General features: G+C 35.5%; 1 protein-coding gene across 8 annotated transcripts in view; it reads right to left on the reverse strand.

Moving 5' to 3' along the window:
- Positions 1-23,407, reverse strand: part of SOX6 (SRY-box transcription factor 6) — a 588,617-nt gene that overhangs the window by 112,910 nt on the left and 452,300 nt on the right. For 5 of the 8 annotated variants that reach the window (XM_057507418.1, XM_036877042.2, XM_036877041.2 and 2 more), the window contains 3 exons: positions 12,661-12,784; positions 1,903-1,982; positions 309-431 (listed from right to left, as the gene is read on the reverse strand). In XM_057507418.1, the coding sequence (XP_057363401.1) occupies positions 309-431; positions 1,903-1,982; positions 12,661-12,784 (327 nt within the window). The remainder of the gene's footprint in view (positions 1-308; positions 432-1,902; positions 1,983-12,660; positions 12,785-23,407) is intronic. The other 3 variants (XM_057507417.1, XM_057507420.1, XM_057507419.1) reach the window with 3 other exon arrangements.

Here is a 23,407-nt window from a genome sequence, read left to right on the forward strand (position 1 = left end):
TAGTGTTTAAAAACATTATACATAAAGAAAAAGAGTAAGTGAAATAAAGATGATTTTGAAGATACTCATAATGTTAAGAATCTGCCTAAATACGTAGCAATGAACAACCTACTTGACGGCATTCATTTTGGATTTGCCTTTTTCTCTGAAAGAAAAGGAGAAAAATGAGCCTCCTTGGGAATGAGAAAAAGGGAAAGATGACATTTTAGTGTTTAGCTTGAGTGTTTCCCACTTTTTAAAACAGCATTGTAAGGTGACTGAACAATCCGGCCCCCCACCCAGTGAAGCACCAGTGCAAGCATTCATACCTCAATCTGTTTGTGGTTGTAAGAGTGGCCACCGCCATGCTCAAAGGTGTCCAAACTCCTGCCAAAACGGCCACTGAGGCCCTTTAGCCTTGGGTTAATTTGTGGGTGGGAGACATGACCCTTCTGTTTAGTAGCACATTCAGAAACAAAACAAAACAAAACAAAACAAAAGACAAAACACACTGTCAGAACTCATGAAACAGAACATGTATTTCTAAATCCAGGGTATCAACCACACCAAAGAATAGAAAGTAGCAGGTTTAGGACCCAGATAATCTCTTTCATAGAAACTTGGCTACAGGACCAAACAGTGGTATTGGTTTCTTATTTCTGTCTCTGACTCAAGAAGAAACTCCATAGCATAGCTATGGGAAAAGGAGAAATATATTAGGTTACTATGAGTGAGGTTTCTTTTTACATTTTTACAAACTGCAGTAAGTTCCAGAGTTAGAACGGGGAAAGGGAAGGTTTGAAAGAGAGGTAGGGTTGCTCCTCCTGTCAGGCAAAATTTCTATCTCTGCTAAGCAGTCCCTAATGGGCAACATTTTCAAGGTTTTCTGGATGAGGCTTATGACAAAAACTCAAAGTATTGCAGAAATTCCCTATTTGCAGACCCAATTGAAAATGCTAAAAATGAGGTTTGTGGCAAAATATTCGCACGTTTTTAATGTTCAGGTGTATAGGGAATAGCAAAGTCATATAGAAGAAATAAAAATATCTAGCCAAATGTTATTCTTTAGATTATTTGAGAAAACTCAAAAGTAATCACAATAATAAAAAAACTATTTATACACTGTCCCTTGTATTGAAATCCAAGTGGTTATCATATATTTTCTAAATGCCCAAATACTGAAGGTTGAATCATTATTTTAATGATGTTATTCTTTGTTTTTGTTAAAATATATTTCATATTAAAAAGTCAGTTCCCATTGAAATGGTAGTGCTAGCAGGGTGTAAAGATCACGTATTCCTCCTGTAAAACCCTCATTTTACTGTGAAGAAGGTAGCGTGCGGATGATCCTTATTCAGCTTCCAACCCTTTCTGCCCTAGGTTAGTTTTACGGGTGAAGAACATGAATCCAGAACTCGGCCAGACACAATGCCCAGACTTTTGACCCAGCATGAAGATGACGATGAAGATACACATATTTAGGAGCCATTTGTTTACATTTTGCCAAATAGTTAAAGTAATTTGGTGATAACAACTCCCTATTCTATGAGCTGCAGAAGGAAAATAACTAACATTGTTTTCTGCTTCTTTGCTTTTGGATAAAAGATAATCTGGACAGAAACAGAGACATGGATGGAAAATTGATAAGGAAATGCTAATATAGCCAATAACAGCTAGCCATGAAAAATGTAAAACCATTCACTCAACTGATAGAGAGTATAATGTAATTTTTTCCTTTGAAGATATTGGAATTTGCAGTTTTCTCTTCTCTTTGCAGTATGGTAAGTATATAAGGTGTTAATCCTTCTAGGCTATGCTTAAAAAATTATTGAACATTCAGGCCATTATTTAGCATACAGCTGGTTAGCAGTTTTCCACTAAAATACTGGCTCATATCCCACATTTTTTTCTTCTGGCACTTACCTGGAGCTGTAAAGGGCTGAGTCCAGAAGTAGCAGCAGCTGCCATTGTTGATGAAATGAACTGTACCGGGTAGTTATCACCTGTCGGAAAGAACAATGCATACAGGTTTAGACAATGCACAGGGAATCACATCAGACAAGTACAAACATGGTCCTTGGATCGCCTGAGCTTTACAACATTGCTCTAAGCCCAAACATCTGCAGAAACAAAAGGCTTAGTTGGGCACAGACTTGCAGTGCTGCCTTGCAACTTTTTGTTAACAGATAGCTGGTAGGCAAACTGGCAAAACATGAATGTGATGTTAAAAAAATTAAATGTGCAATTCAAGCATGTTCACTCCATTACAAATCTTGTAATACATCATTTTTTTAAGAGTAAAAAAATACCTTAAAGCCAGCCTGACACTCAGTTCACTAAGAAAGCATTAAGGCTTTTATATTAGAACAACAAGAAGTTTTGGCTTGGTAGGCAAGACAGAGTATGAGAGTCCAAAAAAGATTATGAGCTATTAACTGTCCATAACTCTAAAGGTTATTTTATAAAAAATAAGGAAAAAAGTTTTTTAAATGCAACCTTTTCATTTGATAGGGGTGAGAGGGAAGTTAATCTTAACTGCCAACATTCTGTGAAATGCCTGGTATCTCAACAAGAGTCGAAATAGTATTTTTCTGGCTTGACTTCTGGTGGATCCTAATAGAGAATCAAGCACACTAGGCACTTATCACTTATTCCTTGATGACAATTTGATTAAATTACCACAATTTTACATAGGATATCTGCACTGAAAGACTGGTAGAGATTGAGCCTGGCTCAGCAGAGATCACTGCTACATTTTAATGTGTTCTGACTCCAGGCCACTCCTAAACAGGGGGAAGGAAGAATCGTTTGTGACCTAAGAGCACAGGCTGTGTGTGGTGACCTGAAGAAACAAGAGGAAGTGATGAGGAATGTATTGTGACAGGGGTTACTGGAACCAAAATTAATACTTGTAGATAAATTACACAATATCAGTGATTTAATGGAATATCACTTTGGCTTCAGCTACTTATTTAAAGTCAGTGTTACGTACTATCTCTAGGCTATATTTTAATAGGCTGTTCCTCCACACATTTTTGACATTTATAATAATCATGCTGTTTTGCATGAACTTTTCCACACTGAAAGCTGGATGTAATAACGAAGAGATAGTGTAGAAAGAATCACAGTAATAAAGGTAGTCAACTGAAAAGCAATAAAACCTCCTTCTTTTCTGCATGGACAGTGCAACGTGGAGCATTCCTGGGGCCTCTGGTTCCTTGGAACTCATCCTGCTTGCCACATGACGTGCCACTCAGCTGGCCCAATGTAAATGTTAAGTTGCTTTCACTTTTAACAAATTGTTAGCTTCTAATCTACCCAGTCTCTCTGCATCATATCCATAATACCTCATCAGACCATTGAGCACAGTGTGCGCTTGTACACAGTCCAGTAACAATTGGCTTCTGATTGCATATGGAGCGCTGCTACAATGCATCCACTAACACTATATTGTGTTGGTCTCCTATGGAGTAATGTTCAAAATATCTGATCTTGTTTTTCCCCTTCCATGAGGTTGATTTTGGTTTGCAGTGCTACATGAGCTTTTTTAAAAAGATAACTAGGCCAAATTATTTTTTATAGTGAATGACTGTTGCTTTATGCTTAAATAATTCAACTGATCTTCTTGATATTTAAACTAAATTATCTGCAGAAAGAATATCCTAATCTAAGTCAAATAGTGCTTCTTTGGTTGATATCTTATCAGGTTTAAAAAAATCACAAAACGATGTTGAATTAATGATGCTTCAAAAATAGGGGAAAAAATCACCATTCCAACCATCAACATGGACTGCCTCCCGGAACATTTTAGAGCTCTTTCTTTAACTATCATGCATTATTCATGCTAACTCTAAACCACAAACCCCCCTCCCTGTAAGTTTAATACCAGTTGCTTTATTTGTACTAAAACATTTTTCATGTCAAACATATTTTAAAAAATCCAACTCTAAAAGAATTCCCCAGGGCACTCCTTTTTTCATAGCTGTCATGCTTCTATGCTACGAAATAGCTGATTTTTTTAATATAGTTTTTGGCTTGCCAGTTAATTTATTACTATCTCTACCACACCCTGTAGTACACTCCAACTCACCTGGTGGCTACAAACAGCTTTCTTTCCACTGCTGACAAGCATATTTTTAAAACATTCTTAACCTTTCTGCTAGTTTGAATCTGTATATCTGAATGTAATCTTTGCAAAGCTATTTCTCCAAGATATATCATTGCTTCAATACTAAAAGTAAAAAAGAAAACATTAGAGCAACTGAGTATATCACAGAGAATGATTAAAAGATAGAGAAAAGGAGAAGACAGGAGCGGGAGAAGATAAGGGTGAAGAAGGGGGTGTGTTAAAAATAGGAGAGAAAAAAGTAAGAGGGAGAGGATTGAGGGTATTGTGAGGTTTGATTTTTTAATAACAAAGTTAATAAATATGTCCGTTCCCCTCCCCCTCTTTAACTTTCTCTGTGTTAGAATCATCAAGAAAAAGTTCTCAGTGGCTGACTTGGCAAGGAATCAGTCAACATGTTGTAGCAATTTTTTTCAAATTTGTCTCTGGATTTGAAATGCTTTGCGTGAGGACCTATTCTTTTCAAATTTGTACAAAGGAAGGTGAAGCCTGTTGGAACAGGTTGTCTTAAGGCACTATTGCAATCTGACCCTTGCTACCTGTAGCGTAAGAAGACAATCTCCAAAAACCCATTTGGGAAATAATGCCCATTCTGCAAATCTTTCCAGCCTTCCAGATTTTCTAACTGACTGTTTTTATCTGAAGATTACAGAACAAGTATGAAACAGGATTTAAACCTATGGAAAATTCGCCTGACATTAGCTTCACTTGTCACAATAGGCAACATTCCTTTGGAATCAAAGCAGCTCCACAGGCAAGAGTCCCCGAATGAAAGACAGTATGTTTCTTAATTTTCCAGGAAACTGGAATGAAGCCAAAACTTTAAGACTTACACACAGGAAAATTGGGAGGTTCTACTATGAACGTAGGACCCATTAGTCTACCTTCTGCAAATATACTCCTAGTTTGTACAATTCAGATATAAATTCCAGTTTTATTAAAGAGTCAAAGATCTCATGGGAAAATTCTTTTGATTTACTTTGATTCTTTAGAAGGACAAAGGACTGGGATGATTGTAGTCATTTGATATATTTAACTTCAGATATTAATCTACTGAGGAAATAATTTAGAGGTTAAGAGGAGTAGAGTAGAAAAAATACATTAAAGTAGGAGACAGGTTTAAAAAAAATTCTTCAGTAACTGGCTCAAAGTCTCATACCTCATTTTCCATCTTCCAAAACAGTAATACAATATACTACATATCTCAATCTCACAGATTATTGTGTGGTGGCATCACAGGATGATTGTAAATTATTTGAGTTGCCAAACAACTTATTGATAGACTCCACTTCTATGAGCTACTGTCATTCTTGCACAATATACAAATATTTCAGTCACAACCACCAATATAAACTTGGACATGCCACTTTGCATCTTGCCTGGCTGTATGTATTCAGAATAGCAAAATATTACAACTCCTGCATATTCTGAAGGAATGCCATAATCAATCTGAATTTATCTTTGGGAGACACCACACTCCAGCAAAAGGGTGGTAGGTAATGGGGTGACACATTTAGAAACTAAAAAATAAAACAAAATATTTAATCTGTGTTGAGGACAGCTGGACAAAATGTGCCACTTTATTTCTGATTTATTTTAGTATTTCTTATGCTAAATTACTCTACCTTTATTCATCAAAAAATAGACCAATGATGAGTAGAGTCTTGATCCCAGGACTTCTTCTAAGAGCATTTGCACTGTTCTTCAGACCTTTAAAGAAGCTAAGAATCAAGCTTAGCTTGATTTCGTCACTTCTTTTCTTAATGTCTTTACTTATTTCATAGATGTACCAGACCTTTGGCTGATCATGTGAAAAATGGAATTTGTCACAGTAGAAATTAAGTAAGTGAGTATGGATGAACTGGTATAAATCTACTCCCATTATAAGAAATTAACTTGAAACAACAACTCAGGGTTCATGCCTTAATGGTAGTTCATCAATGATATAGCTTCTATATCTGAAGGAGGGCACAGTTAAAATAATATCAGTCTCCATAAAACTGGGTTAGTTTTCTTGGGTGAATATATTTTCTTCTTGGACCCCAACACTCTTATTTAAAAATGAGTGTACTACTTGGAAGAACCTCAGAAATTATTTGATTTCAAGTAGATATATTTAATTAACCAAGTATTCCAGCAGTAGTGATTACATACCTCTGCTTTAAAGATTCTGGAAGAGGTGGAAATGGCCAGTTTTACAAGATGTCATTTGGATAAACCTATACATAGAAGTCACATTTTTACACAGCAAAAATGCCCTAGACTTTTCTCAGTATCACACATACTAGGACAATGTTTGCAGGAGTATAAAATATCAAATCAGAGAACTTCAGTCTGAATTCTATCACCACTTATTTCCAGGTGGAAAGCTTGGAAAAATTAACACTAATCCTTCCCCAAATCTTCAAAAATATTGAAAAAGAGGAAATGCTTCCTAACTATGAGGTAATGAGATTAGCATTACCTTGATACCAAAGCCAGATACAGACATCATAAGAAAAGAAAATTACATACCAACATCTTTTATAAATATAGATGGAAAATTCCTCAACAAAATATTAATTCATTGAATCCTAATCCATATTGAATGGATTATCACCACGACAAACTAGGATTTATCCCAGGAATGCAAGGGTGGTTCAACAATAAAAAAAATCAATGTAATGAATCACACTAACAGGACAAATGGAAAGAAATCCACATGATCATCTCAGTTGATGCAGAAAAGGCATCTGATAAAATCCAACACTCTTTAATGATAAAAACTCTCAGCAACCTAAGAATAGAGAGGACGTTCCTCAACATGATGAAGGGTATTTATGAAAAACCCACAGCTAACATCATATCCAATTGTAAAAGACTGCAAGTTTTCTGCCTAAGGTTAGGAACAAGACAATGATGCCTGCTCTCACTGCTGCTTTACAACACTGTACTGGAAGTTCCAGCCAGCCCTATTAGATGGGGAAAAAAAGGAAGGAAGGAAAGAAGGATAGACCAGCAGGCATCCAAATTGGTAAGGAAGAGGTAAAATTTTCTCTATTTATATATGGCATGATCCTATGTGTAAAAAATCCCAAAGAATCCAAAAGAAAACTACTAGAGCTAATAAACAAATTCAGCAAAATTGTAGGATACAAGATTAACACACAAAAATCATTTGCTTTCTATACACCAGTGAACAATCCAAAAGGAAATTACAATAGTATCTAAAAGAACCAAACACTTAGGAATAAACTTAACCAAGGAGGCAAAAGAGTCATACACTGAAAACTATAAAACATTACTGAAAGAAATTTTAAAAGACCTGAGTAAATGGAAAAGCATCCATGTTCATGGTCAGGAAGAATTAGCATTGTTAAGATATCAGTACTTCCCAAAGCATTCTACAGATTCAGTGAAATCTCTATCAGAAATCCAACAATCTTTTTTCACATAAATGGAAAAGCTGATCTTCAAATTAATATGGAGTTGCAAGTGGCTAAGTGGCTCCAGTAGCCTACACAATCTTCAAAAAGAAATATAGTTTGAAGATTCATACTTCCTGACTTCAAAATTTCTACAAGGTACAGTAATTAAAACAGTGTGGTACTGGCACATCAGAACAAGGTTAAATGGTAGAGACCATTGAAACAGAATAGAGAGCCCAGAAGTAAATCCTTACATATATAGCTAATCAATTTTGACAAGGGTGCCAAGACCATTCAATGGGGAAAGGATATCTTCTTAACAAATGGTGCTGGAAAAGCTGGTTATCCACATGCAAAAGAAGGAATTTGGACACCTCCTTTATAATATATGTAAAAATTACCTCAAATGGATCCAAGACTTACACTTTAGCACTAAAACTATAAAACTCTTAGAAGAAAATATGAGTACATCATTGGATTTGGCAATGATTTCAAGGATATGACACAAAAGCACAGGCAATAAAAGGAAAAATAGGTAAATTGGACTGTACCAATATTAAAAACCTCTGTGAATCAAAGGATACTATCAAGTAAGTGAAAAAGCAACATACACAATGGTATAAAATATTTGCAAATCAGATTCCAATAGAAGATTAATATCTAGAATATATAAAGACTCCTGAAACCCAATCACAAAGAAAACAGCACAATTTAAAACAGGAAAACTACTTAAACAGAAATTTCTCCAAAGAAGATATACAAATGTCTAATAAACACCTGAAAAGATGTTCAAAATCACTAATTATTAGGGAAACCAAAATCAAAACCACAATGAAATATCACCTCGCATCCTCTAGGATGGCTATTTTTTTTAATTGGAAAATATTAAGTGTTAGTGAAGATGTAGAGAAATTGGAACTCTGTTGCATAACTAGTGGGAATGTAAATGGTACAGCCTTTAAGGAAAACAGTTGGTGATTTCTCAAAAAATTAAACACAGAACTACCATATGACCTAAAATTCTGCTCCTATCTTTTGGATATATTTATCCAAAAGAACTGAAATCAGGAACTCAAACAGGTATTTGTATATCAGTGTTCACAGCAGCATTATTCACAATAGCTAAGGTGTGGAAATGACCCAAGTGTCCATCAACAGAAGAATGGATAAACACACACACACATATATACATAGATACATACATACACACACACACACACACACACACACACACATATATATATATATACACACACACACACACACACGGGATATTATTCATAAAACGGGATGAATTTTTTTTATATATGCCACAAATATGGATGGACCTTGAAAACATGCTTAGTGAAATAAACCAGACACAGAAGGACAAATATTGCATGATTCCATTTATATGAAGTATCTAGAATAGCAAATTCATAGAGAAAGAGTAGAATAGAGGTTACTAGAGGTTAGGCGAAGGGGGATAGGGAGAGCTTTGTTTAATGGCCACAGAGTTTTTGATGGAGATGATTAAAGTTTTGGATATAGATCATGATAATAGTTGGACAACATAGCAAAGGTATTAATGCCACTGAGTTGTACATTTAGAAATGGTTAAAATAATAAATACTGTGTTGTATACTTTACCACAATTTTTTAAAAAAAGAAACATTAGTTTCACATGTAAAGTTGATTTGGTCATCAGGCAGAGGGATAGTTTATGTCAGTCAAATGCTGTTTTGGGATCACATTTCTCATGTAGTTTAATGTAGTTAAATTTATTCAGTTTCACGGACAGACTTTACCCCCTAAGTTAGCACTTTAGAATTTTCAAAGAATTTTCATCTATTTTAACAAATTTAATCTTCACACCCACACTGAGCAGTAGAGGAATCACGACGTATGTTTTTAGATGACAAAAACATGAGGCTCAGCAAGGTTAAATGACTGTTCAAGAAAAAATTAAATAAAGTAATCCATGTAAAATATTTAGTTGAGTTGTTGGCACAAAATAACTATATTCAGTGAGCTTTAGCTGTTATCATATTACTATTACTATAAGGAGCCAGGAGCAGGCATAGATCCTACCCTTAGGATCTCCTAGGAGACTTCAAGGGTGTTACTCCAGCAGCAATCATTTAAAAAATCTCAACTGTACAAAGTCCATGTGTCAGCTGCATCACTTATGGGGCATAAAGGAGGCTAGCCATTGTATTTATTTTATAGGCAATTCAGTCTTGATCTGATATACACAATGGCATCTATGAAAGAGTCTTACTCTCTTAACTTTCTCAAATATAGGTGCTCAAATGTGTTTATTATAGCCTGGATGGCTGCATTTCTCAGTATCATGATGTGAAACAACAAAGCAACCAAAATCCTGTGGTTTATGTTCTGGGCTCTAATACATTTCTTTCTAGAAAGTTGTCTCTAATTACAGAACCAGTAAAATTTTTTTTTAATTAGGGGTGCTATTTATACAGAGATCGATCTTATAGACATTCCCCTGAAACTGCACAGTCCCTGCAGGCAACATGCCTCCTCAGCAACCCACTGAGGTGGGAGATCAGCTTGCTTGATGCTCATGCACACTGGGACCCCGAAATGCCCAGAGCAATGGATCAAATTATCAAAAGGGGAGAAGGTCCATAGTCCTAAATATATTTGTTTAGTTTGTCCAGAAACAGATTTGGAAATAATCAACTTTGATAGTGAGCATTGCTCCAAAGTCCTTGCTTTCTAGAAATGAAGACAATTATTCAATCAACCAATACCATGGAATTGTTTCAGGTTATGCGAAGGTGGAAAAGGAGCAAAAAGAGAGACATTTAGTTTTTAATTGCTCATCCTTTGCTTAGAGGACCAAAATACAAAGTTACACCACCATTTCAGGACTTTTTTACATGACAAAGCTACACTCTTCTAATAAAACTTTAGTTATCATCGCACATGTATTTCAAGTGAAACCATCATAGCTAAATTTGGGGCAAAAAACTTTTCCTCATCCAGACTCCAGCCCAACAGGACTCTCCTTCCCCAATTCAGGTGAATGACAAGAACACTGCATAGATTAAGTTTGCTAAGTAATTTCCCTACTAATAGCATAAGAACATATTATTTCGATCCTTTTTATGTATAATTTTCATATACAATAAAACCTAGATTAGCCAAACCTTGCTTGTGATTAAAAATCATCCTACATGTCCAAATCCATTGTCTTGCCCTAACCAACAAGTTTTAACCAACATAGTCAAATACAACTTACAACCCCCAAGACACTATGCTGCATATATGCCATTCAGTGGAGATAACTGGGACAGTATTGTCCCAATTTCAATATTCTTCTTAGTCACTTAGTACAGTCTCATTGATGCTGTGTGGCAAGATATTTTTTTTAATGGTCCAAATTCATTAACTATATAACAATATCTTCCCCCATGAAAAATGGTATTATTGTTTTATAATAATACCATTATTACAGTATATGACCTTCTGAGCTGAGGTCACTCTGTTTTAACAAAATTAGGTAAGTAACATGTTAACTATGTTGATGTCTATGTCTCATAAAAAATAAGGCCCATATCTGATTTTGAAATGTGGGGAATTTTAATTTTGAAACACTGAAGTTAAAGTGAGTTTCCATGTACAGTTCACTTGAAAGGTTTCTGAGACTGGTATTGGGATGACAACTCAGATTCAGGATAAACCAGTAAATTTAGATTCCATCAATGTTTCAAAGGAAGTCGAGATGAAGAAATCATTCAGAACAACTTACAAAGAGCAGAGAAGTACTGAACCACTGCACTAACAAAAGCATATTCTCTGACAAAATGTACTCCTGTCCTTAGTATGTATATCAAAAATTCTGCTCTAGAAAAATCAATGTTTAGTGATTTGAATAACACAATTTTCTTTCATTCAGGTATCCAAAAACCTTTGGTAATATTAGGTTTGACTCATTTGTATCTGAGGAATTTTCAAAGTCAGTCCTTCAGTTAGGTAATCCCTTACTTCTCTGTTCCTTGAATCATTTGAGTTTTGACACAGATATCCTACCTTTCCTCACAAGGAAGGGGGCTCTCCACCAAATGCACAATAGTAATCAGTGGCAACAGGCAATAAAAATAGATGTTAAAACTCCCCAGGTTTGTTTTAATGCTACTTAGTTAACTTCCTTACTGAGAATTTTAATAAAGTGATTTACTTTTTATTATAGCTTAAGCATATTAAAATGCTGTGTTCACTTTATAACCCACATACACAAAGAAACTGCTGCACTCAGGTTTGTTATACTCAGATTTGGTGGTTAATATAATCAAGTTAATATGTTAAGAAGAACTTGACACAGAAATTATTAATGAGTAGAATAAGGTCACTACTTCTGAGCTGAGGTCACTTACAAAGAACGCACAAACGAAATTAAGGTTGACTTTTATTTACTTGACTATCTTCTTACATTGAATTCCTTTGGCAACATATCTTTAAACATTTAAAGCCTGTTTACAAGGAGACTCCGAAAGAAGCTTCAAACCATTATACCCATAATTGAATTCCCCAGGAGTCCAGTAAACTCAGAGGAATAAAGGAAAATCATAACATTTGCTAACTCATCACAAAACATATTTCACTGCAAGGTTATGTGATGTTTTTTTTGAGGTTCAAAGATGAATGAGAAAATACTACTGAATGCTTTATTATTTAGACTAAAATCAAAAGGAATCTTACCTATTAGTGATAAGCTAATTAAATCAGTCCAGTTTTAATTTTTCTTCCAAGAGCAACCAGACAACAAACAATAACACATTATACTGTACGTGAGCACTCTGAGAGTATAAAAGCTCTCAGGAGAAGGAAAGTATCATTAACCAAAGACAATTACTCACAGTAAAGGTATGAGAGAAAGCTGACAAAAATTTGTAATCCTCAGGGAGAAGGGAGAGCAGCATTTTATGTGCACTCCAGTGAAGGAAAGGAAAGTAAAAAGTTTTTAGCAACCCATTAGTTCAGTAACATGACCCCTTCCCAAGTAACTTCCCAATTCTAATTTTACTTTTGTGATCATTTTATTCATAGTTTCTTCATATGGTCCTGTGCTTGTTGTGACTACTAAGCAAAAACATGTGGATTTTAGCATTTCCAAAAGATGTTAAATTCCTCTCTACTTACCTGGTTTGTATGTTATTCCAGGGGGGAAGAGAAATCCCTGTTGGGCAGCCGCAGCTGCTGCCAGGGTCCGCTGGTCATGTGGAAAAATTGGGATCATGAGCGGAGGCATGTGACCCTGAACCTGCTAAACAGAAGAGAGCCTATGATCAGACAGAGAGCAAATGTAGGCCAAGAAATATTTGTTTTTCAATCCTGGTGGTGTGTTGATACCCAAACCTCATTTCAAATCTGCTCCCTGAGATAATTCAGGCAAAATTCGCCAAATTCCTATTCTTAGATTCCATTAGCACACCAAGGACATAACTTCATTGTGAATTTGCCTCATTCCTGCTTCCACCAAATTGTAGTTAATAGTTTTCTTTTATCTTGACTTTTTTCCTTCTATTTTCTTTCTGTTTTCAAACAAAGACCTAGAAGAAATAAATTTGCTTTTCACTCTGTTCTATGTTGAAAGGTTTTGCCCTTTCACCTGCTTTGCATTCTGTACTTTATTTTGAAAACAGTATTTAGTATCCTTGGTCAGAAAATAATGTCTAATTGTTATGTATTCCAAGAGCTGTATCTCCCCAGTTTAGGTATCTCATTTCAAAGGCTCACTGCATTATGTTAAACATATAGCTCTTCAGATTTAAGGCTACTACATCTTAGCTCCCAATTAAACTAATATTCTTTGCCATACACACCTCGATGTAACATATAAATTGCTTGTCTGGCTAAGCAGTTTTACAGCTTTATGCACTACCATGTAGCTCAGTAATTATGGAGTTGTATTCAGAGAGCATTTCATAATAAATCCTACTATATCAAATTTCATTTGACCTCAATAAATGTATCAAAGAGCATGAAAATGCAAAATAGAAAATCCTCACTCTATATCAGTATTTGTATTCCATATAAAGAAAATAAGAGCTATGACAGAATCATGCCTGTGAAAATCACATTTTAATTTCCTAGCTCCCTTCTTTACTCTATGCATGCTGCCCTGATTCCAGTTTAGTGTCACAGGAAGGTTTTATCCTGGCTGTTAGGGCATGATTTTATAGGTTGAACTGCAGGACTTTTGTTATTTAAAGATCAAAACTAGGATGTACTAACAGAGATGATCTTTTAGTTCAAACTGGGTCTTTGGCCTCTTTACTAGTATAAAAGGGCTGCATTATACCCTGTTTAAGACACAAACCTTTACCAGTAATTCTACCAACCCCAAACCCTTCCCCCATTTAAATTCCTAAATCTTTTCTTTAGGCAAAATTCCATATACTGGCTGATGACCCTATTTAAATAGCACCAACTTGCCTTGTCCTGTCCCTGTTCCCTCCACAGTCAGGACATAGTGCAAAAATGCTTCTGTGTGGGTCTAAGAGGTTTCATTTACCAACAGTTTTTCTCCAGGGAAAGCCCTAAGATGTGGGTTAATAAAGGGCAAGCAAAAAATAAACACTTTACAGTATTTTTTCTGAATTCATTTCTCAGGAAAATCAACTTATAATAAAAAGGTCTTTGTGCAATTACTACCTTGCCAGTGGGGCGTGAAAGAAACTAGCTTTGGGCAGCTATTTCTTCCATTTTAGCTGAGGTAAGCCCACGTTTTCTACATTAGAGTACAAACTTAGCCTGTTGAAATTGGAGCTGATCCCCTTGTGCCCAGGTCTTGCCTTTAACCCTGAAGAAAAGCACTAGGTTTGCTGTTTGGCTCCAGCTTGTTGTGACCTGATGCAAACCTGAGATGTCAAAGATGAGGGCACTGTTCTATGTCAGAAAATAAAACACAATATTTTTGTGGGGGACTATTGTTCAGTCCAAGAATACATCAAAGGAAATAATTTCATTTACTTCTAGAAATACGGTCCTAGCATATATCTATACTTCACATTCTAAAGAAGGGGAAGAAGAAAATGAGAAATCTAGGTATCATATTTATTTAGTCTTTCCTTCATTTAACAAACACTAAGTTGTTATTATGATGTGCTATGGATCTTGACAAGCAGCTGAAAAAATTGGAGGCTATTTAGCTTGAGAAAGATAAGATATAAGTATCTTCAAATATTTGAAAGAATAATGTATGGAAAAATAACCAGATTAAGTGTGAACAGTTAACAAAGGGCAGAGCTAGCCTCAAAAGAAAGAGATTTTAGGAAGAGTTTAATGCAAAGAAGCATGCTCTAATAATGAGTTATTCAGCAATCACTCTGCTTAAAGAGGTGTGTGTGCTGTTTCCCTAGAGGTGGTCAAGTAAAGGCTGTATTTCCCAATGTTAGAGATCCTTTAAAGGACGTGCATAACTAAAACCCTGATTAGATAATGACCTGTAGAGCCTTTTCAACTTTATAATTCTCTGATTGTTTAAAAATCGGCATTAGGAAGACAATGTGATATAGTAATTCCTTTATTCAGCCATTCAATACTTATTTATTCAGAACCTACTATGCCTATGAAGGCTTTGTGGTCACACAGATTCTGAGCTTAAATCTACACACTGCTATTTCCTTGGCTGTGCAAGCTTCAACAGTTACTTAGCCTTTCTGAGTCTGTTTCCTCATGTAAAAACCAAAACTAATAATGCTACCTTGCATGGTTATTGTGAAGATTAAATAGACAAAAAAGTAATGCTTGTGGCACAGTGACTGGCACATAATCATAATAGGCACTCAGTAAATGTTGGATCCTTGCTCTTTTCTTACGTAGTTTGCATATTTGGTACTAGAAAATCACCAATTACTGATACAACAAGAAACAGTGCGTCTTACTCATAACCCTACTTCAAAAAAGAAAACATGAGCCAACTAAACAATTCATTTGGCAGGCATAGGCTTGCCATGTTCTTAGCAGATGCCGTGTCTCACAGAGCACTACCCCATCCCATGTATCCAGAAAAATCATGAAAAAGAAGAGAGGGGATTACAAGGATCATTTGAAGATGTAATGTTGGATCTTTAGTATTATTAATTAAACAGCATCTTAGAATGAAAACATAATTTTATTTTTACATTGATGCCCCACCCCAGCCCTTCAGATGATAAGACAGGGCAACAACAGCAATTAGGTATCAGACCTTAATTCTTGAATCTTGGTGTCTGAAGATATTTCTTTTGTAACTAAGTATGTACATGAAATAACTAAGTAAGCTATCTGGGGTCATTTTTAATGCCAAAGAGCCGTAGGTGTTTTATATTAACTTAAGATGAAAGAAATTAGGCAAGGTCCTTTCTGCCCATCAACCTCTACAAGGTAGGATATAATAGAAACTTTCAATGCAAACTAGGAGTCCAGAGGCAATTTCAATAAACTGAGAGATGAAGTAAACACGGAGGGGGACAGAAGACCTTATGAGAGCAATGGTAATGATATGATCTTAGAGTTGAAATGAAGCTTAGAACTGATCTCACCTAGTAGTTTTCAAGGTATGATACCTGACCAGTACCATCAGCAACACCTAAGAATTTTTAGAAACCAAATTATTGGGCTCCACCCTAGACCTCTGAATGAGAAACTTTCAGGTTACAGGAGTCTGGGCCCAACAATATGAGATTAGACTAAAATTTAATCCAGAGCAGTGATTCTCCAACTTCAGTGTTCAGCAGAATCACCCAGAGGGCTTGTTAAAACAAAGATCATTCGATCTCACCCTCAGAATCTCTGAATCAGTAGATCTGGCGTGGGAGCCTGAAAGCGTACTTTTCTAACAAGTTCCAAGGTGAAGCTGGTGCTGCTGGTCCAGGGACCATTCTTCGAGAATCACTAATTTAATTCAAACCTCCCAAGTTTTACACATGGAAACAGGTGGCTAGAGATGGTAAAGTTCTCAAAGCTTGTGGTCACACCGCTCATGGCAGAGATGGATCTAGAGTCCAAAACTGCTAATCATCCTGTGTGGTGTTTTTTTTCCACTAATCACATGGACTTTAGTGATAGAAAAGAGAGAAATCATGTGTGTACACTCTTTTTGTAGAGAAAGTCTGGAGGTCTGCAACTGAAAATAATTTTATATTTCAGAGGTGACCCTGGAGTATGGATATTACATTGTTGGGCTTCAGTTTATTCCTTTTTCTCTCTTATTTTGCACCCAGAATAATTTGATCTCAAATCTACTATCATTAATTATAATAAATATTACATTAATTAGTAATGACCATTTAGCTCCAATGATAAAATTTGCCCTTACCTTTTTTTTTCCAGTAAAACAATGAAGGGAAAATTCAAAGTGCCCTTTATTAAAGATAAGCCAAAATATCCAGTAACCAACTAGAATCTAGGCCAAGAGAAGATAATAGAAATCTCTTCTTTAAGTTCTAATTACAGAAATAACAATAGTGATGATCATGTTGAGGATGACAACAGCTAATATTTCCTGAGTTTCCTATATGTTAAGCACTGGGAAAATGATTCACATGTGCTATCCCATTTAATCCTCAAAACCCTATGAAGTATTTATTGTTATTATCCTCATTCATTTAATGACAAAAACAAAACCATGAAAGGTTATGTAACGTGGTCAATTAAAAAGTGGCAAAGCCAGAATTCAAGTCCAGGTATATCAGGTTCAGAATGTATTATTTTAAGTACCATATTATATTGACCATGAAGTCATCTTTTACTAAGCAAATCTAAATGTAAGGTATGTAATTCTTTGTGATAACAGCTGAGTGAATGTTTTACAAATATAATCACAAATTTACATGCAGTTGTAATAAACAACACAGAGAGATCTCATGTTCCCTTTACCCAGTTTACTCCAGTGGTAATATCTTGAAAAACTATAGTACAATATCACACCCAGGGTAGTGATATTGATACAATCTAACAGTCTTATTCAGATTTCCCCAGTGTGAAACTATCTGAAAGGATTATATATCTTAAAAACTAGCCAGGATAGTGGAGGTCTATGAATACTTCTACTACCAAATTTTACAGGAAGCTCACCAGAACATCCCAGTGCAAATAATATGAGTAGAAAGCATAAATTAAAGCAATTATTTCCCACTTTCATAGTTTTCCATTTATTGAACTTAACTAGAAAATTATTGGTTGAAGATAGGACAGAAATAGAAAGCTAGGGCAACGTAGGGAGGAAAGAAGGCTTGGTGGCCATACAAAAACCACATAAGCATCCAAAATACTCCTATGGAAGCTGTGAATTAAGTTTACTGCACTGAGAGTTAGTGCTTAGGGCAGATACAGAATTGTGAAGATAAGGCTCCACCCTGCTCTGAAGAATCTAAGCCTATCTTTCCTCTTCCCATCATCCTATTTTCCCATTTGGTGAAGTGCCAGCAAAGGCAGTCACATTGGAAACAGCAACCTCCAAAAATATTTTACTAAAGAATAAAAAATAATAGAATTCCCCTCACACACTGGATGTGACCAGTCTCCACATGTCTTTTCCAAGAAGTTATCAAAATTTCAAATAGCATCTTTTTTTTTTCTTGAAAGTGTAGCTTTCCCTTAGTACAAATTCAGAGATTCTTTAATTATTCCATATGTAAAGAGATAAAACTGATTTTGTTATTACAAAGAAGAAAACTTGATATGGCCAAAAATATGTCTCTGAGCATGAAACTACCTTACTTTTATTGCTTTGGAAGTCAGCACTAACTGGCTGGGTATGTAATTTGAATGACTAACTAGAAACCAGGAACTCTATCATAGGTGAAGCTTAGTCAGTTCCTCATGAAAGAAACAAACTGTACGCCCCAAAGTACAACTGCCCATTAACTCTAAACTTCCACAATCCCTGACCAAAGCATTTCCCTTTTGGAGAGAGTGGGGAACACATTCTTGATCAAATAAGCCACATGCCCAGAAATTTTAATCGCTCGGGTGTTCCTCACATCTTTTAGACAGTCAAAACAGCAGCAGATGCATGTGAAACGCTTAGGTTCTGACTCCTCCTATTCATAAAACAACAGTGTTGCATCAACACTTATCCCCTTTGTTTTCTCTGTGCTAAGTTGTTGATGATGCCATTTTTGCCATCTGCCCCAGAGCTTCATTAAAGATACATGAATGGGCTAACTGGCCTGATATCTTGTGAGGAACAGGTGCTATTGTTTGTCCCTGAAGACTTGCACTAAAGATATGACTCAGAATACTTGAGAAAGAGCATCTGCAGCAGTCAGTCAGAGAAGAACTTGGCAGAGACCTGGCTACGAGCTAATATGCAAACAGACTGACACTCAGGGGGGCTCATTTTCTCTTTCATGAAGATTATTTAACTTTTTTTAGTGACGGGAAATAAGTATTTGTACTGAAAATCCCTAGCATATTAGCGTCTATTACAGCGTTAAAGACAGTGAGCAAGTGAAGATCATTTTAATGCCTTATTTCTAGGAAACTATTCCTCTGGAATTGGAGAAACCTTCTTTAATCTGTTAGAAGGAATGTTTCCAATGTTTGTAAATCATGACGGACGGAAAGACAGAAAATGCAGAGTGAGAGAGCAACCAGAGAGGGAGAGGCAGGGCATACAGATGGGCGGAAGGGGGTGAGGAGAGAGCAACTTCCTAAAAGGCCATATTCTTCATTGCAGAGAATAGCTGAGTCATTTGCCTAAAGTGTTACCACTGTGAAAGCTGCAGTGTCTATTGTAAAAGAAATAAAGGCCCCAGAAACTTTACGTGAAAAGCGTTCAAGGCCAAGATGTCTTCTTACTGCTAAAAAGTGCATGCCTGATCATATATGGGTCTCAGTTAATTCTGGAGAGTAGAAGGGAGTCTCATTTGATAGGATAAATATGCCTTAACATAAACCCTTTTAGTTTTGAACCATTGTTTTGTTGTGGTGGTGGTTCTTAAAATCTGTCTAAAATGTTAAGATCCTGTTTTGTCTTGCTTTAGAAAGCATAAGGCAGTGGTCAACATACTGAACTCCTATTGGTTGGCCACAGTTTGAAGTACACAAGGAAGCCTGATACACACAGCCTACCTGACTACTCACTAATTGTTTCAATTCATTAATCATCTCTTACAAGTAAACTGAGTGTCCTGAATGGCCTGTACCATTTATGTTTCTATTTGCCCTACTGTTCTTATCACAGGGCTAAGAACCTAGTGGGCATTTTGTGTTAACTGATCAATGTGAGAACTACCTAGGACCTAAGAGCTAGTTTTCTGAGCACCAACTTCCATAGGGTTGTATTGTTAATGCAACTACAAAAGGTACAGAGTTATAGTTGTTCTCATTCCAGAAGAGAACTTAATGACTTTTATATACATCTTGACATCACTGTGTTTGCTTTTCATTTGTCTTACTTAGCAAATCTCTGACTATTAATGCTAAAGGAAAATAGCAAATCCTTGCTTGTAGAGAATCTGGCTAGTTCTAGCAGGAGAAAACTCAAATTTCATCAGGAGCAATACTAGAACACAGATTTTCTGGAGTATTTGAGTATGCAGTGTCTCATCTTCCCAGATATTTCCCACCAACATCCAATGAATACACTTGTACAAATAATGTAACTATACCCAGAAGAAGACCCTGGTTCGTTTGTTTCTGTTCACTGATGACAAGATATTCTCTCTCTCTCTCTCTCTCTCTCTTTTCTCCCACAAGGATAGTACACAAAACACTTTGTTACCATTGTAAACACCCATCTTTAACATAATGCAGCCTCTTCCTAGAACTCTGCATTCTGCTGCCACCACTCTTTCCAAAAGCCTCATTAAAGAGCCAAGAAACCCCCTGAAAAAGTAGAATGAATTCAGGCCTTCTTTTAAAAACTCAGACTTTAGCTTTTCAAAGTCATGTTTTAGTTTGAACATTAACGAAGAGCTAACTTTACATTTATGATATGTACTTTCTCTATATTACACTTTAATAAAAAGTTAATTTAAGGAAAAAAGAGAAAAGAACTTTAGTAGTTTACTTGTCTTTACTAATTTACACTATTAAATATATTTAATAAAAATCTAAAATAGTCACAGGAAAAATGGAAAAGACAATGTCTTGTCCCTAGCTTCATTATGTCCTCCACCCTCATTACTAAGAGTAAAAAATGCAAACAAAGCAATTTTTTCACTAGGTTTGTCTTTAAGATAACTATTTCAAATCTACTTGATAGTCTAGCACTTGCCAGCTCCCTTTCTTGGATACACGGGAGAGAAACGATCATTGAGAGTAAGAGCACAATGACTCCATCTATCAGGTTAATAGCACATGTTTTAAAAATCTTCTCTACGCATATATTTTCAAAGAGAAATGTTAATAGTCCTGAAAGAGCCAATCCTGGTCTTTGTGTTAACACCTCTTTATATTGTCAACATCCTATATACACTTACTCTATTTGCATTTTCTGAAATGGGCAAATATCTCATTAATCGACCAGGATCATCAGTAGTCAAATGTCATTACTTTCTCTCTCATTCATTTGTACATGTTCTGCTTAACTATTAAATTTTCAAAGAAAAGAACATGGATTTAGTAGTAACGTAATCATAATTGCTAGCATCTCTTATTTATTTATCCCCTTACTCCCTGAAATTGAGAGCTTCAGTCCTATAAACAACCTCTTAGGCTCCCAAGAAACATGTTACTCCACAAGGGAAGTCAGCAGCGCCTGTCTTCATTCAACTGTTCAACAAACATTTATTGAGCACCTACCACTATTTGCCTGGTACCGTCCTAGGCACCAGGAATATAAAAATGCCTTGGAGAAGTCCACAGTCTTATTTTATCAGGTAGTGGTGTTAAGTTTGCTTTCATTTTCACAGCAGTATACATCATCCAGTTTGTCAGCTTACTTTGGAATAGGGTCAAACAAAGAAAGGAAGATTTACTTAAATAGTGAACTAAATTATGACAAAAATTCCATTAGATTCCTTTCCATAGTCTTCCTATGGTCTATAACCCAGAAAAATTTGAGAGTATTTATGAGGACAAAAGTCAGATTGCTTTATAAAGTGGATGATAAATGTTAATTAAATGTGTTTAAATTATTGTACTATGTTTTAAGAATCTCTCACCAGGAGGGAAGTAGAATATCCGGGCCATAAAGAAATTAATAAAACATGTTATGCAAAAGTAAAATTTATGATTCATTTGGAATTAGATATCTACCACCTTTTCAATCCATACAAATGCATAATCTTGTCAATTAAATATTATTGTTAAGGTCTAGTAGTATGTTAAAATCACTTTAAAGTGCAACTAAGGAAAATTCATGTGTGTTTATTACTCCTTAAGGATCTATTAGTGGGTATTTTATTCAGATTCGTGCTGTAAAATCTGCATAAACTCAGCATATTGTTATCCCCATGTGTGCATTTGTTTGGTTAAAGCAGAACAGCAAATCTCAATTTTTGCAACTTCTGGAAAAGTCAAGAGAACTAAAACAGTCTTAATTTTAATCAGATACAAACAGTTATCACCACAGAAGTGAAGAGTTGACTATTATGCAAATAGTCACAGTTAGTGGTCACCAGGCCATCACAGAAGACTGAGCTGGTCAATTACTTTAGTTATTTCCAAAGACTAGTGAAGATGAATGTTTCTTATTCCAACCTGTCTTATTTCCACAGAAGTATGAAATATATTAAAGACTAATGATTGTTGTTTTCAAATGGAAAACCCATTAAATACACAGTGATCAAAGTGTTTTGCCAAGATGGAAATTAATTTTTTTCAAATTTTGTATAAATGCCATATAAATATAGTAACATTTGTAAATAATGTAGCATTCCTTTCTTTGTAACAATCAAATTTAGATAGAAACCTTTCTTAAACTTTTGACCCATAATGAAGGCAATCTGGCTTTTACCTCTGAAGTATTTTACACAACCTTACTCTGTTACCAATGACCAGAAATCAATTATTAAATTCCTCCTTCAGAAATGCAGGTTTATATCTTAGACTACAGGTCTTATAAAATTATACACAAGCAACTTAAAGGCAGAGACTTTGTGTCTCTCCAAGAGTTTAGTAAAAGTCCCTCTCTTGCACAGAGTAGGGACTCAACAAATATTTATAATATAAATGCATTACAGAACTTTAATTCTCCATTATTGAAAAACTGTTACAGTAATTCTGATGATTTTTAATCATCTGAATAAATTCAAAGTCCTTATTGTTTATAATCCTCAAATTGAGACAAGAGAAATACACATCTGCTCCAAACACTTTATTATACCAGACCTTTTCTTTGGCATGCCGCATGCAGTGGTCTGACTTTTGAAGTCCACTTGTTGGTATGAAATCACAAAAATTGACTTCATTCATTTATTTGAAGATATTCTTTAATGACTGAGTTCTCCTAGGACATCTGTTGAAATTCTTCTATAGTATAATTTAGAGAGGCCTCTAAGCTTCTTTAATAATTTCATCACCATCAATTATAATCCGTACTGACAATAATGGTAAGCTCTTCTCACCAGAAGTGCCAGGAATACAGTGTTCCAAAATAATAATAAAATGTTTGTTATATCACAGTGTGCTAGTTATGCAATATAGAATGAATGACAGAAAAACATTAAAGCATCAGCTATCATGGGGAGCAAAAGCAGTGTCACCTTAAGCTAGAAGGCCTGAGAAACATACTGTTAGAACTCTGTAAGTTATTGAAAACTAGGACTCAGCCATGGCAAGTTGACCCTTCCTGGAAGTATCAATGAGAGATGGTGCCTGTATACGTGATTAGAGATGAGGGCAAAGAGTTAAAGTGATATTTATAAGAAACAAACACTGAGTAAAGGCATAAATAATGACTATAGCCACAAATCAAGTAATCTTCAGGTTTTCACTCTTTATCACACTCTAG

Source organism: Manis pentadactyla, chromosome 9, assembly GCF_030020395.1.
Source record: "Manis pentadactyla isolate mManPen7 chromosome 9, mManPen7.hap1, whole genome shotgun sequence".
NCBI lineage: Eukaryota > Metazoa > Chordata > Mammalia > Pholidota > Manidae > Manis > Manis pentadactyla.